This window comes from Xiphophorus couchianus, chromosome 2 (assembly GCF_001444195.1).
Source record: "Xiphophorus couchianus chromosome 2, X_couchianus-1.0, whole genome shotgun sequence".
Lineage (NCBI taxonomy): Eukaryota > Metazoa > Chordata > Actinopteri > Cyprinodontiformes > Poeciliidae > Xiphophorus > Xiphophorus couchianus.
The window spans coordinates 182,048-196,705 of NC_040229.1; the positions used below are offsets into that span (position 1 = coordinate 182,048).

The 14,658-nt window shown below is 39.7% G+C and overlaps 1 protein-coding gene across 3 annotated transcripts; it reads right to left on the reverse strand.

The window, feature by feature from the left end:
- Positions 1-2,293: 2,293 nt before the first annotated feature.
- Positions 2,294-6,332, reverse strand: LOC114134014 (zinc finger and SCAN domain-containing protein 2-like). 3 transcript variants are annotated; one of them, XM_028000221.1, is made up of 3 exons: positions 6,244-6,332; positions 5,137-5,327; positions 2,294-3,897 (listed from the first exon to the last, which is right to left on the reverse strand). In XM_028000221.1, the coding sequence occupies exons 2-3, from the start codon at positions 5,324-5,326 to the stop codon at positions 3,095-3,097; spliced, it is 993 nt and encodes a 330-aa protein (XP_027856022.1). In that variant the 5' UTR covers position 5,327; positions 6,244-6,332; the 3' UTR covers positions 2,294-3,094. The 3 variants fall into 3 exon arrangements, with proteins under 3 accessions (XP_027856022.1, XP_027856004.1, XP_027856013.1); XM_028000203.1 differs by having other exon boundaries at positions 6,224-6,328; XM_028000212.1 differs by having other exon boundaries at positions 6,084-6,324.
- Between the last annotated feature and the right edge of the window lie 8,326 nt (positions 6,333-14,658).

Consider the following 14,658-nt stretch of genomic DNA (forward strand, 5'->3'; position numbering starts at 1 on the left):
ATAAAAAAAATATGCGTGCAAATAATATAATCTTACAGGTTTAAGATAACACATTCCTTTCTATTTTAATCATTTTACTAATTTCCAATGCATGTTTTCCTGTCATTAGAAATAAATTTAATGTTTGGTTTCGTGTTGCGTAATCATGCGGTTTGTATTGCAGAGCGACGCGCTTCTGTTTCAAAATCTACTTTCGAAACCTTCAAAATAAAGTGTTGCAAACTGCCTTTCATGTGAATTTAAAATGAATTTCATCCATTAAAGTAAAATAAATCAATACATGTCAAGACATATGGAGTGCTGTTCGTAAAGTCACAAAGTAAAAAACAAAAATAAAACAAAAGCAATAATTAGTTTATTTAGCCTGTCATAAAGGGAAAAATGTGGGTGTGTTTATTTTTCTGTTATATTTTCACAGTGTTATTACTATATTCATTAATGTCAAATTAAAATAAAATATTTAACTTAAAGTATTTAACTTTCAAATTAAATATTTAGTTAAGAAGCTAAATATTTAGTTTGAAACTAAATGTTCAAGTCTGAACTAAATGGCTTTCAAACTAAATAGTATTTAACTATTTAGCTCCAAATTAAATATTAATTTAGTAAATATTTAGATTCAAGTTAAATATTTTTGCTATTTTTCTCCACATTAAATGTTTATTTTGCTAAATAAATATTTGGCTCCAAATTATTTTGCCAACTAAATATTTTCCAAACTATACATTTAATTTTTTCTAACTTTTCTTGCTTGCTAAATATTTAACTAAATATTTATTTTTCAAACAGAATATTTAGCTAGCAAGCTAAATATTCTGTTTGGAAGATAAATATTTTATTTGGAAATTAAATGTGTAGTTTGGAAAATAAATAGTTTAAAACTAAAATTTCAGTCAGCAAAATAAATATTTAATTTGGAGCCAAATATTTAGTGATTAAAAATATTTTAAAATTCAGATTCTGCTCTCTGATGGAATGACACCCTGGGTGCAGAGATAGAGAACAAAAAGTAACTCAGTAATTATTTGTAACCATCTTTATTGGTTAATTGAAATTAAATCAAGACATCTAGTTGTGTAATGTTTGCACTTAAAACTTGTATATTACTCTCAGATTACCAACCACTGATAAAACTGGTTAAACTATGTGAGAAAAAAGCATTGGCTACTTCAACAAGTTTGTAATAAATGATAAGGCGGTTAAAGATTTAACTGGCTAAAAATAATTAACTCAGACATTTTTTGTGTTCCAAAGATAAATGTTTGAACCGTTTAGGCTGCAGGACGATGGAGTCAACCAGTAACAGGCGCCGCTGCATGTCTTATAGTTACAGAGAAGAAGCTACAGAAAAATATTTTCCACCATGTAAACAATTATCAGCTTAAATATGGTGATTGGTGAAGCAGATTTACTGGATATGAATTCAGGTCACAACAGTTTAAATGTGATGATGAACTGAGAATAACTTTTCCTTTATCATGCACTAATCTGGAGTCCATCACCATTAAAACTCTTTGGGTCAAACTGTGTTCACTACAGGGCTGTTTTAGCAACAGATTAATCTACTGATTGTCACATTGTGCAGATTTTTCATTTAAAGACTAAAAATTGTTTTATGTAATATTAGAAATAGATTTTAAAAATGCAAATAAACAATCCAATAAATTTTAAAATCAGAAAATAAATATTTTATTGCTTAAAATACAATGTTTTTAGGCAAACATTGGTCATTTGCAGCAAAGGATGCATCTAAAAGAAAAATGAAAAGCCCATTTTGCTTTATTAACAATACAGTGTAAGTTTAATCTGTTGCTTGTGTTTTTCGATTAACTGATTAATAACCAGATAGCAGAAGGTTGTTAATAGATGTTTTCCCAGAATTTGAATTGGCTCAAGCTTAAACTATGCGACTTGAGAGAATCTGAGTGGAGCATGTTTCTTTTTTTCCATCTTACATGCAAAACGTATCATTTTTGTTCAGTTTTGTCTTATTTACTGCTATGAATGTTATTTCTTCAGCAAATTACCTTTTTTTTCGTTCAGTGCGTATACTCAGAAAACTTAATTAAAAAAAGACTAAATTGGGCAGGGACAGTGCGACCCATATTTGGAGGCCTTGAGTCCTCGACGCGGCCGTCGCGGGTTTGACTCCTGGACCCGACGACATTTGCCGCATGTCTTCCCTCCTCTCCTTCCTCGTTTCCTGTCAGCCCACTGTCATATAAGGGACACTAGAGCCCACAAAGAGACCCCCTGGAGGGGTTAAAAAAAAGAAAAAAAAAGACTAAATTAGTTGACGATTATTTCCATAATTGATTAATCACGATTAAACCGATTAATCATCTCAGACATGCAGCAATTCCTACACAAAGCATCATCATAGCTGTGTATATGTGAAAAGGGAAGGCATTTGATAGACTGAGTAGCAAGATGGTGGGACATTTTGTTTCAAAGAACGCTAAAGCTACGTTCACACAGCAGGTCTTGGCGTTAATTCTTTTTTTTCCTGAAATCCAATTTTTACTTTTTTGTGTGTTGTCCTTCAAACTACTGATTAAACTCGACTGTAATCAGACTTTTGTAGGATTGATTGGGTTTTTTCCCCCCAGACACAGTTCATGAAAACGTTTCGTCATTCTAATGTGTTGAACCCATAGCTCTTCTATGAAATCGCCAACCACCATTTCCCCAAAACACCGCAGACGTAGCCATTTACGCTTCTTATCACGCCAATGCCTGAAAAAGATGCCGACATCTCCTCTGATTGGCCAATCAACGATGAGTGCTAGAGCTATGGCTGAATTATAAATATATGTCATGTTTACATTTGTCGCTGCCATGATTTTTAACAAGCAGATGTCCAAATTAGTTCCACATATGGAAATGGCACAGATAGAATATTTTTTGGGTGAAAAGATCTGAATTGGCCGTTCTGACTGCAGTGAAAAAGCTGGATGTAGGTCGGATATGGATATATGGTAAAAAGAAATAAAATTTTGGTCGCATTTGCCTGCTGTGGGAACGTGGCCAAACAAATCTTGATCAAATATGTTAAAACCTATAAGATGAGATGCAGAAAGTGTGCAGAGTCCGTCTACTGCAGCTCTGTCCACGCTCGCTGCAGCTGCAGAGTTTCTCCAATGTGAATCCGTTGGTGTCTCTTCAAGTTCTCTCCTCTGCTGAAGCTCTTCCCACACTGGCTGCAGTAGTAAGGTTTCTCCCCCGTGTGGACCCTCTTGTGTTTCTTCAGGTCTCCCGCCTGGCTGAAGCGCCTCCCACACTGTACGCAGCCGTACGGTTTCTCCCCTGTGTGACACCGCTGGTGGATCCTCAGGTTGGCCACCCTGCTGAACGTTTTCCCGCACACGACACAGAGGTGGAGGCCGCTTCTGCCGACATGATCCAAACGGATTTTTCTACCGTTGACCGTGGCAGCCCTGTTGCCGTTGACGACACCCTGCCTCCCATCGGGGGCGAGATTTGAATCGACGAAGATGAGTCCGTTTTGTTCTGCGCCGGCTTGCGGACCGGGGTCTTTTGTAGAGGTGCAGCTCAAGTCCACACATCCAGCCGGCTGCTGCTGCTCCGTTTCTGTTTTGATGGCAGGAAGCTGGATCCCGCCAGTATAAGAGTCGTACACTTTGGACGACGCAGCGTCCGAATCCCCGGTTGCACAGCGCGACGCCTGGACTTCCTCACTTGTTGCTCTGCAGCGCTCAGCTCCTGACTCGTGATCGACGTGTTGCTCCTGCTTCACGCAGAGTTCAGTGGCGTTGATTAGCGTTGGCTCTGTGGAAGTTACATCTGGTTGATGATTCTGAAAGAAGCTCAAATCCTGGTTTCGCTCGTCCACATGATCCGTTTTCTCAAGAAACGGCTGAGTCGAAGAGAGAACAGCTGCAAATGTAGATAAAAATAAAAGATTCTTATCCATCATGAATGAGGAAACTTAAGATGCCTGAACAACAACCAGAACCTCCAAGAAGTTGCGATCTCAACTATTCATGCAAATTCACTCATTTGCTAATTTTGTGTGGACTTGCAATCTTCACCAGTCACTGCAACTTTACCACACTGTAAAAAAGACTCAGTCTAGTTTTATTGTTGCTTTTCTCAGTTACCAACTTTAACAGTCAAGTTCAAGACACTTAAAAACTATTGCTACAGCAATCTCTCTTTAACCATTGTATTCAATTAAAAATGATTCGAGAAATTTTAAATTTAATAACATTTACATTACATGTAATTTTTTTTTCTTTTTGCATTTTTATAACTTTTTAACTCAGTTCTAAGTTAAGTCATCTCTGTAGTGTTCGTTTTACTTTAAAATGCTTATTCTTGTGAGTTATGTTATTCAGTCTAAATTAGTTTTATGAGCATTATTTGACTCCACTCAGGAAAAGTTTCAAAATTCACATTAAAATTTTACAAATTTCCACTAAAAAACAAGCCTAATTTCTAACTTCTGAAAATTTAGGCCTTCTAATTTTTCTGAAGGAAAATAATTGGAAAATACAAGAAAATTGTATCAACTCATAACTGGAAAGAAAAAATCTGACAAACCACCTTCATATTTTCTGCATTTCCTTCTTTCCTGACCAAACTTTAAATACTAACCGTTAAAATCCTGTTTCTTTGTGGGAAGACAATTAGACTTGACACAATTAATTGTGATTAATCAATTATTGAAGTAATCGTCAACAAACTGAGTAACCAAAGCATCGCTAACTGGAGCATAGAGATTAAAAAAGACCAAACTGAACAAAAATATTAAAATTTTGCATTTAATTTAAAAAAAAAACAACCCTTAAAAGTAATGCTATGCTATTTTACTTTCGACATTAAATATGTATTAGTTTATTTGCATATTTTAATGCTTATCTAATAGTTTCAAAGAATGCTAAAGAGGTTAGAATGTGCCAGATTTTTTATCTGATTAATCAAACAATTGTCAAAATAACCGGTTACTAAATAAATCGTTAGTTGCAGCCTTAGCAGCAGTTTACCAAAAATAAAGGTTTAAAAAATGTGCAACTTTGACAGCAACTTTTTGAAATAGGTGCCGCAAAATCAGCAATTTTAGGCAGAAACTATTGCATAAAACGTGCTGGGGGGACTGAACGACATCTAACTCACCTGTGTTTTCTTTGGTTAGTCTGACCTGCAGCTCCTGCAGTTGTCTTTTCAGACTTTCGTTTTCTCTCTGTGTTCTGAAGGTTCTTTGTTGGTACTCGCACACCGTCTCTTTCACCAGCTCCAGAACCTCCTGCACAGCTTCAGTCAGCAGTTTGGCCACACGGGCATTCAGACGTTCCAGCTTAGACATCCTAAAAACATAAAACAGATTAAGATTAGAGAAAGTATGATCAAACGAATGAACTATTCAATTCTGGCTGCATTAATTCAACTTGTTGAGTAAAAAATCTTTAGCAACAGTTATGCTCAATTATGCTTGATTGACTGTTTATCATTCAGAAACTAGTTTTACAGCAGTTTAAAATCCAACACGAAATAAAGTGATAAATTATTTGTACTTCAATATAATTACATTTGACAAAAATATCAACCAGTTTCACTGCATCAACTTCACGAATGTCGTGGTGATGACGACTTGCTGAAGTTTAAACAAAGCATCAGAATGGGGAAGAAAAGGCATTTAAGTTACTTTTAAAAAGCAACTAAACCCGCAAATCGGCATCTCCAAGGAAAAACGGTATTAAAATACCCCATTTTTAATCAAATCAATGTAGAGTCTTGGCTATTACTGATCAAATCTTTATCTAAATTTCCAACATCAAACAATAATAACGTTAAATTCCAATGATCAAAATCAAACTATGTCCAAGCTTGATGTTCCCAATTTGATTTCTAAGCTTTATAGCGATCAATTTGACACTAAATATACATTAACACTTAAATATCGACGTTTAACTGATACAGTACATATTTTCTGTATTATTAATTTAAACTAAGCTAAAATTATAAATACTTCTGTACTAAAACATGGTACATTTGCGTCACTTTCCAGTCTGAATCTGTTACAAACAGCAGCTGTGCGTCTGGTCCTGCTTAACGTCACTGACCTGGGCAGCTAGCATTAGCAACATTAGCTCCGCTCCGTCATGATTTCCTTTAACAGGCCGAAGATCGAAAGATGCAGAAACATGGCGACATTTCATCTGGTTCAGGTCACACCCACGTGTACATATTAAATATTACATACCAAAACATGACCATACTAACCTAGAAACACCTCAGAGTCCAGAAAGCGCACCGGACGTTACGTCAAATCTCGGTTTCCTTTCAGAATAAAAGCTTTCCGCCCCATTCCGAAACTTGAATTTTCAAAATACAGCGTGGCCAACGGTTTTTAGCAGACTTTTTTTTTTTAGCAACAAATACACGAATATAAAATAAACATGTCAGTAAAATCACCAAAACCCACTAAAAAAGGAGAAGGCAGATTAGGGTAAATGCTTCTAAAATTAGTAAAGTAAAAGTGAAGAAAAGTTACTGTAGCCTACTTAATTTTTCCAAGTCTCTGTACTTTATTCATAGTATTTATCTTTGACGTTTTACTTTTACTACTTGTATTTTAAGATAAAAATCTGCATTTCCTACTCCTTACTTTGATGATGACAAAAAATAATGACGTGGAGAGTCAGGACAAATCAGGGGGTGAAAAAATTGTTAATAGTGATAGAAAGTCATCATTCAGTTTGATGCAACCAAAGCAGAAAAACAACATGGATAAACATTTTAGCCCAGTGTCCAACGTGTGGCGCGTGGGCCATTTGTGGCCCTTGAACTGATTCTGTGCGGCCCCAACTGCAATCATAAAAATGACACAAACTTGACTTGTTGATGCAGATGAACACTTTTAATTTGAAATTTTCTCACAATGGAATATGTAAAGTACAACACAAAGTGTTTTTATATCCTAGCTTTAACAAAACCATGTTTATTCAGAGACTTTTACTGAAATGTTGCAACCAAATCAGCTTTTTTCAGCTTCTAAGAACCACAAATCTGGAACAAACTTCCAGAAAAAGCCGAAACAATGACTTCAATCTAGGCTAAAAACTCACCCATTCATAGTTGGCTTTGAACTATTAAAAATTAAACTAATAATGGCAGTACAGTGAACCCTCGTTTTTCACGGGGGTTGCGTTCCAAAAAGAACCTGTGATGGGCGAAATCCGTGAAGTAGTTACCTTTATTTTTTACAATTATTATAAAGCATGATTAAATACACTACATTGAAACCAAACAAAACCTGTTTTCAGGACCAAGCTTTTTTTTAACAAATAGAACGCTTTCTTACAAATAACTACAGTAAAATTATCATTTTAATCATCAATACGAAGTACAGTAGGACAAATTGTGATCCGCGCATTTCACTGTGTTAAGGTTAGGCGCTGTAATGCTTGGGTTGTGTTTAAGGGAGGAGAGGAGGCGGCAGATTCGTCAGGACGGTCAAAAACTCACAACCACTCTGGTACTGGGAATTCCCCAGTGTCGTCCTTTAATAAATACTCTCTTCACCAACCTTACAAAGCCCAGATGAACAGCTGCTTTATTATCAGACATGAAAATTGAGCAGCGTCCAAACAACCCGTAACATTACTAAAAAGTTAGCATGGCAGATAACAGTTTTTCCTGAAACTGTAAGTTGTTCCTCCTCCATTAATACACTAAGCAGTGTACAGGAGCTTGATTGACAGCACTTTGACCCTCCTTCTGGTTCTGATTGGCTGTTTTTGACCAGCTCATGCACACTTTGTGACCATTCCTTCAGATGGCAATAGCAGCACTGGAAGGAGCTGAAGCAGATCGATTTTTTCACTCTTTATCTGTTTCACTCTAAACTATCCTCTTCATGAGATTGCTTTGGGAAAATAGAGTGTCTTCAGTCAGAGGCTTCTTGTTGTGCCTATTACCATATTTGGCCGTAGTCAGGCGCTGTAACAGCCGTAATTGTGTAGTGTCTCTTTAAGATACTCTAGCATTGCCAATGATGTCAGAAGTATGCGCCACGGCTTCTCTGTAGAGAGCGTGGGAGAAACGTGCTAGACGGACATGTTAGCTGCCTAACTAGCTTTAGCATTCCTGGCAGACTCTATCTATCAGGAATAAGCCGTGGTATATACAAGAGTGTATTAGAACTAAAAAGGAGTAAATTTCCATTAAAAAGCTAAAAAGAAAAATTAACTTAATCTCAAAAATTTTGTAGAAAAAACTTTAACATTTCTGAGTTTCAAAAGTCTAGAACAAATTAGAAAAACTCTGAAATTTTCAGATTAACCTAAAGAAAATTCTTTAAAAAACCCCAAAAACAACAGCAAAAAAAACTTTGACAATTTCTGGGTTTGAAATGTCTAAAACGGGTCACCGACCTTTTTCAGACTGGGAGCTACTTCACGGGTCCAGAGTAACACGAAGGGCTACTTATTGATACAGACATAAATGTTCTTGGCTCAGCCTTTATAACAATAATATATGTACTGTATGTATATATGATTACATGCTGCCTGATCATATTAATGTTAGGGACTACTCACAGTAGTTATCAGTAATAATTTACCATGGCAGATATGGTTAATTGCTATATTGTGATCAGAAGTTCTTGGTTCAGAGTTTTAAGTTTGATTCTCATTTGGAGATTTTCTGTGTGATGATAAATTTCCCACCAGTGACTGAGAGTTTGGATTGGTGCTGCAGCTGCACGGCTGGACGAACTGAGTACCTTGAGATTTTCCTTTGAATAAAAAAAAGAAAAGAATAGTTCTTGTTTTATTATCTAACCCTCTTTACTATTAACAAAATTGTGGAGGAAAAAAGATATTGTACACACAGCTGAGTAGAGTCTGTGGGGGTGAGGTGGGGCACAAAGCCTAAATCTGATTGGTCAGTTTGCTTTTGTTTATTTCACGGGTTGGCGTTTTTCTGTAAGCTAAACATGAGAGTTTGAACCTCCCGTAGTTCTAAGATCCCGCCTGAGCTTCTTACAGTGTGCGGTTCTGGCAGGTTGCCGGTTTATTTGCTTTTTTGAGGTTTCGCCAACTGAATAACTGACGGGTCACCCGCTGGCCGACACCAGCAGATGCGCTGGGGGAAACCCTGGATATGTGTATAAACATCAAGGACTCCTGGATTTCTGGGCTTCTCACCCCGCCTCTAAGGGAGCCCAGAGACCCTGCGGAGAAAACCCCTCCAGGATAACAAGGCAGTTCCCAGGAAGGGCACTCTCCAGTACCCCCTCCAAGGACTGGGTAAACAGTCAGAACCCGACCCAAACCCGTAGGTAGAGGGAGAGGCTGTCCTCTTGTTCACCCCAGCGTACAGGCACCAAGGCGGGAGGCAACAAGTCAGCCCACTCCTGCCCAGCGCCTCTCACAAGGGGCAACTCCAGGGTGGGAGAACATCCAACCCGAAGAGTTTTTGCGGCGCTAGTGGCTCGTATTTTTCTGACAGCAGGCAGACAGGAAGGAGGGCGAGAAGAGGGGGCAAAGGTCGTCGAACCCGCGACGTCCGTTTCGAGGACTAAGGCCTCCAAACGTGGTGCGTGCTAACCCCCTGCGCCACCACAGCACGCCCCGAGTCCGACTACTTCTAGCCGGAACCCATCGGCTCTTTTCGGGCTGAGTCCGGCCGGGCTCTGTGGGTTAAAGCCCGGCCACCAGGGGCTCCCCAACGTGCCCCACCCCCAGGCCTGGCTCCAGGGTGGGACCTCATGTACAGGCGAGCAGAACCACTGTTTCCAATGGTCGTTTTCATCATAAGGGATCTTTGGGCTGCACTTGGTCTAGTTCCTCACCTTGGACCTGTCTGCATTGGGCGGCCCAACCAGAGGCATGAAGCCCCGACAGCATGACTCCTAGGATCACTGGGACACTCAAACCCCCCCACCACGATAAGGTGGCAGCCCATGGAGGGGACGTGTAAATGTGTGTGTGTGTGTGCGTGTGCGTGTGCATGTGTGTGTGTGTGTGTGTGTGTGTGTGTGTGGGTGTGCGTGTGTGTGTGTGTAAATATGAAGTAACCTGTTACTTATGTAAGACAGAGAGAAAATGAGAGAGAGGAAGAAAGTTGTTTTTTAAGATGAGGAAACAAACTCAATGTTGTGGGAAGCAAATTCTGACCTTTGGTCCAGTTGTGAGGTGAAATGTATCTTTGTAGTTTTAAAAAAAAAGATTTTCAGGCTCTAATAAAGTTTTTTAGGCCGTTATTTAACAGGCTGAACAGGAAACTGGGAGGAGAGAGAAGGAAATGACATGCAGCAGATTCTGCAGGACTGGGAATTAAACCAAGGTTGACAAACAAAACCTAGAAGTAACGTCCTAAACAAAACATAATTTACAGTTTTACTGTAAATCTGGTTAAAAAAATAACTGAATTATTCATTTTTTAGCCCCTTTTCCTTCTCTTTTATACAAGCAGACAGAACATAAGCTCAACAACACAAAAGCTTCATATTTATTACAAAATATTTATCTAAGAATCGATTTCTTCCTGTAGTGGAAATTATTTCTGATTAAGTTCTCTGTTTTCATGCTTTCATGGATTGTTCTTCTTTTTACCTTTTCTACAGTTTTTCATGTTAAATTGCACTTTTTGTTAAGTTTCTAATATTATCTTGAATCTGTATTTCTAAATAAAGACTAACTGAAAGATCACACAGCAACTTTTATTTTTGATAAAACCTGTTTTTTTCTCATAACAAACAAACCAGATAAAACAAGTTTGGGCTTCTTCAGGGTCCGGAGTATTAAATTATGATTACAATTATCATCTATTACTATGTACAGATTAAACTCTAATCTTAATTTAACATCCTGGAACCTGAAGAATCCAAACCTGTTAAATCAGCTTTTTTATGTTTGGTATAAAAAGAAAAACAGGATTTATCAAAGAAAAACAGGTGAATGGACTGAACTTGTGTCGTGCCTTGCTGGTCATGTTGACCACTCAAAGCGCTTCACACTACAGTCACACCGACATGCAGGTCGGAGAGCAACTTGCCTCTAAGTGCCCCGCCCCGGGGCAGCTCAACATGTGGCTGAGGAAGCTGGAATCGAACTTACAACCTTCTGGTCACAAGACGACCACTCTACCCGCTGAGCCACAGTCGCCCTAAAAAAGCCACTGCATGATCCTTTTGCTAATCTTCTTTAAAATACAGATTTAAACAGTTTAAAAGCTACAATTCAGTGCAATTTAATATAAAAAGTGTGTAGAAAATGTAAACTAAAGGACAAACCATAAAAGCACAAATACAGTGAAAATAAACAGAAATCATTACTATTAAAAGAAGATATTTTAATTCTTAAATCAATTCGTTGCTATGAAAATTGAGCCCAGTGTTGCTGCGACGCTAAAACAGCGAAGGGAAAAGGGCTAACCTACGGCTAATTCAATTAGTTTTAAAGTTTAACAATAAAGCTGCACATGTGTTTGGGGTTTCTTCAAATCTTTGGGGGCAATTTGCAGTGACCAACTGACCTGACCGACATGTTTTAGGAGATGTGGGGGGAACCGGAGCACCCGGAGAAAACCCACGCAAACACGGGGAGACCATGCAAACTCCACACAGATGGTCTCTGTGAAGACGCAGCGCTAACCGCTGCACCACCGTGCTGCCCACGTTTTTTCCAATTGGGTTGGGAAGGGATCTATTTTCTAGTTTGCCAATGGGGGGAAAACCTTTATAAATTTGGTCTTGACGGAGCGTGGCATGGCGCCCCGTTCACAGAGGCTACAACCTCCATGCGTTTGATTCCAGTCCTCGGTTCGTCTCCTGCACGTCTTTCTCCTTCTCTAAATATCAAAATCAAAAACTTTAGACACGTTCTTGTTGGTCTTCACTCGTTTGTTTCTGTTTTGGCTTCTTCCATCCCAGAGTGTTTCGTACTTTCTTCCAAAATGAATTTTTAGACTTTTTCTTTTTACCATCTGGATTGTCCAAATCCTGCAGGATGGTTTCTCCAGCGACCTCGGTGTCTTCTGAGGATTCTGGATCTGTGGAAGAACCTGGTAGAGGTTCTCCTGAGAGATCCTCCTCTGAAGAAACCTCTTGATTTAATACTTTAACTTGGTTCTGTGAGTGTTCTTCCTTCTCTTGGGAAACTGTGATGGGTTGTTGTTGGAAACCTTCTTCCTCGGCTCTCAGAGTTTCGGCCAGCAGCAGATCGTCTCTCGCTCTTTGTAAATCATTTTTCACACAAATGAGCTCCTCCTGGTGTTTTTCTACTTGGTGTTTAAATGCAGTTACTTCGGTTTCAAACCGACTGTTTAGCTCCATGTACAAACCGCTAACATTCTCCAGCTCAGCCTTGGCACTCCTTTCCTTGTCTTGCAGGATTTTCTTCTCCGTTGTTGTGGTTTTTTGGAGGATGGCATATTCAGCTCTCAGCTTCTCTAGAAGCTTCTTATCCTCCTCTGTTTGCTCCAGGTGAGCTTTTCTCTCCTGCTCTACCTGATGCCGGTATGTCTCGATTTCTCCTGCCATTTTGTGGAGGAGCTCCTCCTTCTCAGCTCTCATATGGTCTAGAAGCTTCTTGTTCTCCTCTGTTTGCTCCAGGTGAGCTTTTCTCTCCTGCTCTACCTGCTGCTTGTATGTCTCAACCTCCTGCTGTAAATCCATAATGTCTCTTTCAAACCTACGTTTCAGCTCCTCATGCGAAATGTGAACCTGATCCAGTTCGTTCAGCATCTGCTTCTCTCTCTTTTGAAGAATAGTGATTTCTCCTGACATTTTTAGGAGGAGCTCCTCCTTCTCAGCTCTCATATGGTCTAGAAGCTTCTTGTCCTCCTCTGTTTTCTCCAGGTGAGCTTTTCTCTCCTGCTCTACCTGCTGCTGGTATGTCTCGATTTCTCCTGACATTTTCTGGAGGAGCTCCTCCTTTTCAGCTCTCAGCTTGTTGATGAGCTGCAGATTCTCGTTGTCTCTTTCTATGTTGGCCTCTTTCTCATGTCTCACTTCCTCCTGATATCTATGCACGTCTTGCTGTAATCCATAAACATCCCTTTCGTATCTACAATTGAGCTCATTGTATGAACATTTGAGCTGAGTTAATTCCTCCTGCAAAAGTTTCTCACTGCCTTGCAGGAACGTGATTGTTTGGGACATTTCTTGAAACATTTTATCCTTTTCAGCTCTCAAGTTCTCCAGCAGCCGTTGTTCCTCACTGAGCCTCGCTTCATCATACGTTTGTGTCTCGGCCTCCTGCCTCAGCAGAGCATCATCTGCTTCATCCTGGGAACGCAGCTCCTCGTATGAAGTCTGCAGTTGTTTCAGTTCTTCTTGGAGGGCCAGACGTTTCTTTCTCTCAGCCTGTATGTCAGCTACAAATGCCTCCCGGCTGAGGAGGTGGGCCACCTTTAACTCCTCACAGTCTTGTTGCAAGTTCTTCTTCTTCATGTACTTCACATCGTTGTGAGCCTTGGAAGCAATGACCGCAGCGTTAAGGACTGCTGGATCGCTGAACTTCTCTAGTCTCTCAAGTTCCCTTTTTGCCTCCTTGGCCTGGTTGATAAACGTTTCTTTGAGAGCTTTCTGCTTTTTTAACTGGAGTTTCGTCTCTTCCAGCTCAGGCTCCAGGTGGGCCAGTTTCTGGTTGTCTTCAACCCTCCCGGCTCTCTCCATTTCCAGGGCGTAGCTGAGTTCTTGGATTTCCCCATGAAAGATTCTCGGGTGTGCAGGAGCGAAGCTGCCTTGGGGGTTTTGCTGGCCTCCCGTTCTCGCCTGGGGCATTTTGTTCATTTTGTTGCAGTATTGCTGAAATAAGTGAAACATTTCTCCTCAATACAATCACTAAAGTTGTCGATTGGTAAACTACCTAAAAGAGCTTTGCGCACGTCTGAACTGGTCAGTGATATTGCAAGCAATGAAAAATATGCAGAATTGTGTTGCATACAATTCTGCAGTTGATGACATCACAGACTGCATCGCCAGTGACATCACAGTCTTCCTTTGCTGGCGGTGTGACATCATTCCACCACCAAATATCTCACTATTTATTGTTGTTTACATTCAAAATAGTCCAGGATTCACTCGTTTTTATCCCAAATATCAGGGCATCAAACTCATTTCCATTTTGGGCCAAAACCTGAATGTTCATACAGGGCCTGTTGCACCAGATCGTACTGATAAAAACCAATTCAGTTGTTAAAATATCAATAAATAGGTATTTCAGCATCAATAATTCTTAAAATAACAAAATATTGAACATCTTTTCACACTAATCAGTCCGTCCAGGATTGCTTTTGTGGTTTTCTGCAATCATCACAGATTTTGTGGCGCTAATTTAGAAATATCTGTAAGGAATTTTTACGATATTTGAGCTAATGGTCACTCACCCAAGCTAGGCAGAGAGAGGGGAGCCCCTCACGCAACCCCAAGTAGAGGGAGAGACCCCAGGGTCTCTCTCTCTCTCTCTCTCCAGGCACGAGGCTTGAACCCGGGGCAACTGGGCCACATGCACAGTCTCAAACCACTGTGCCACCAGAGCACCCAACAAATGAGTCGCTCAAACGTATACAAATACTACAGCATTTTTCACATAAGATCTAAAAGGCATGACCTGGTCTCGAACCCATGGTGCATGTGTCCAAGGCACAGACGCTATCCGTTGTGCCGACCGAGCGACTGAAAACTGA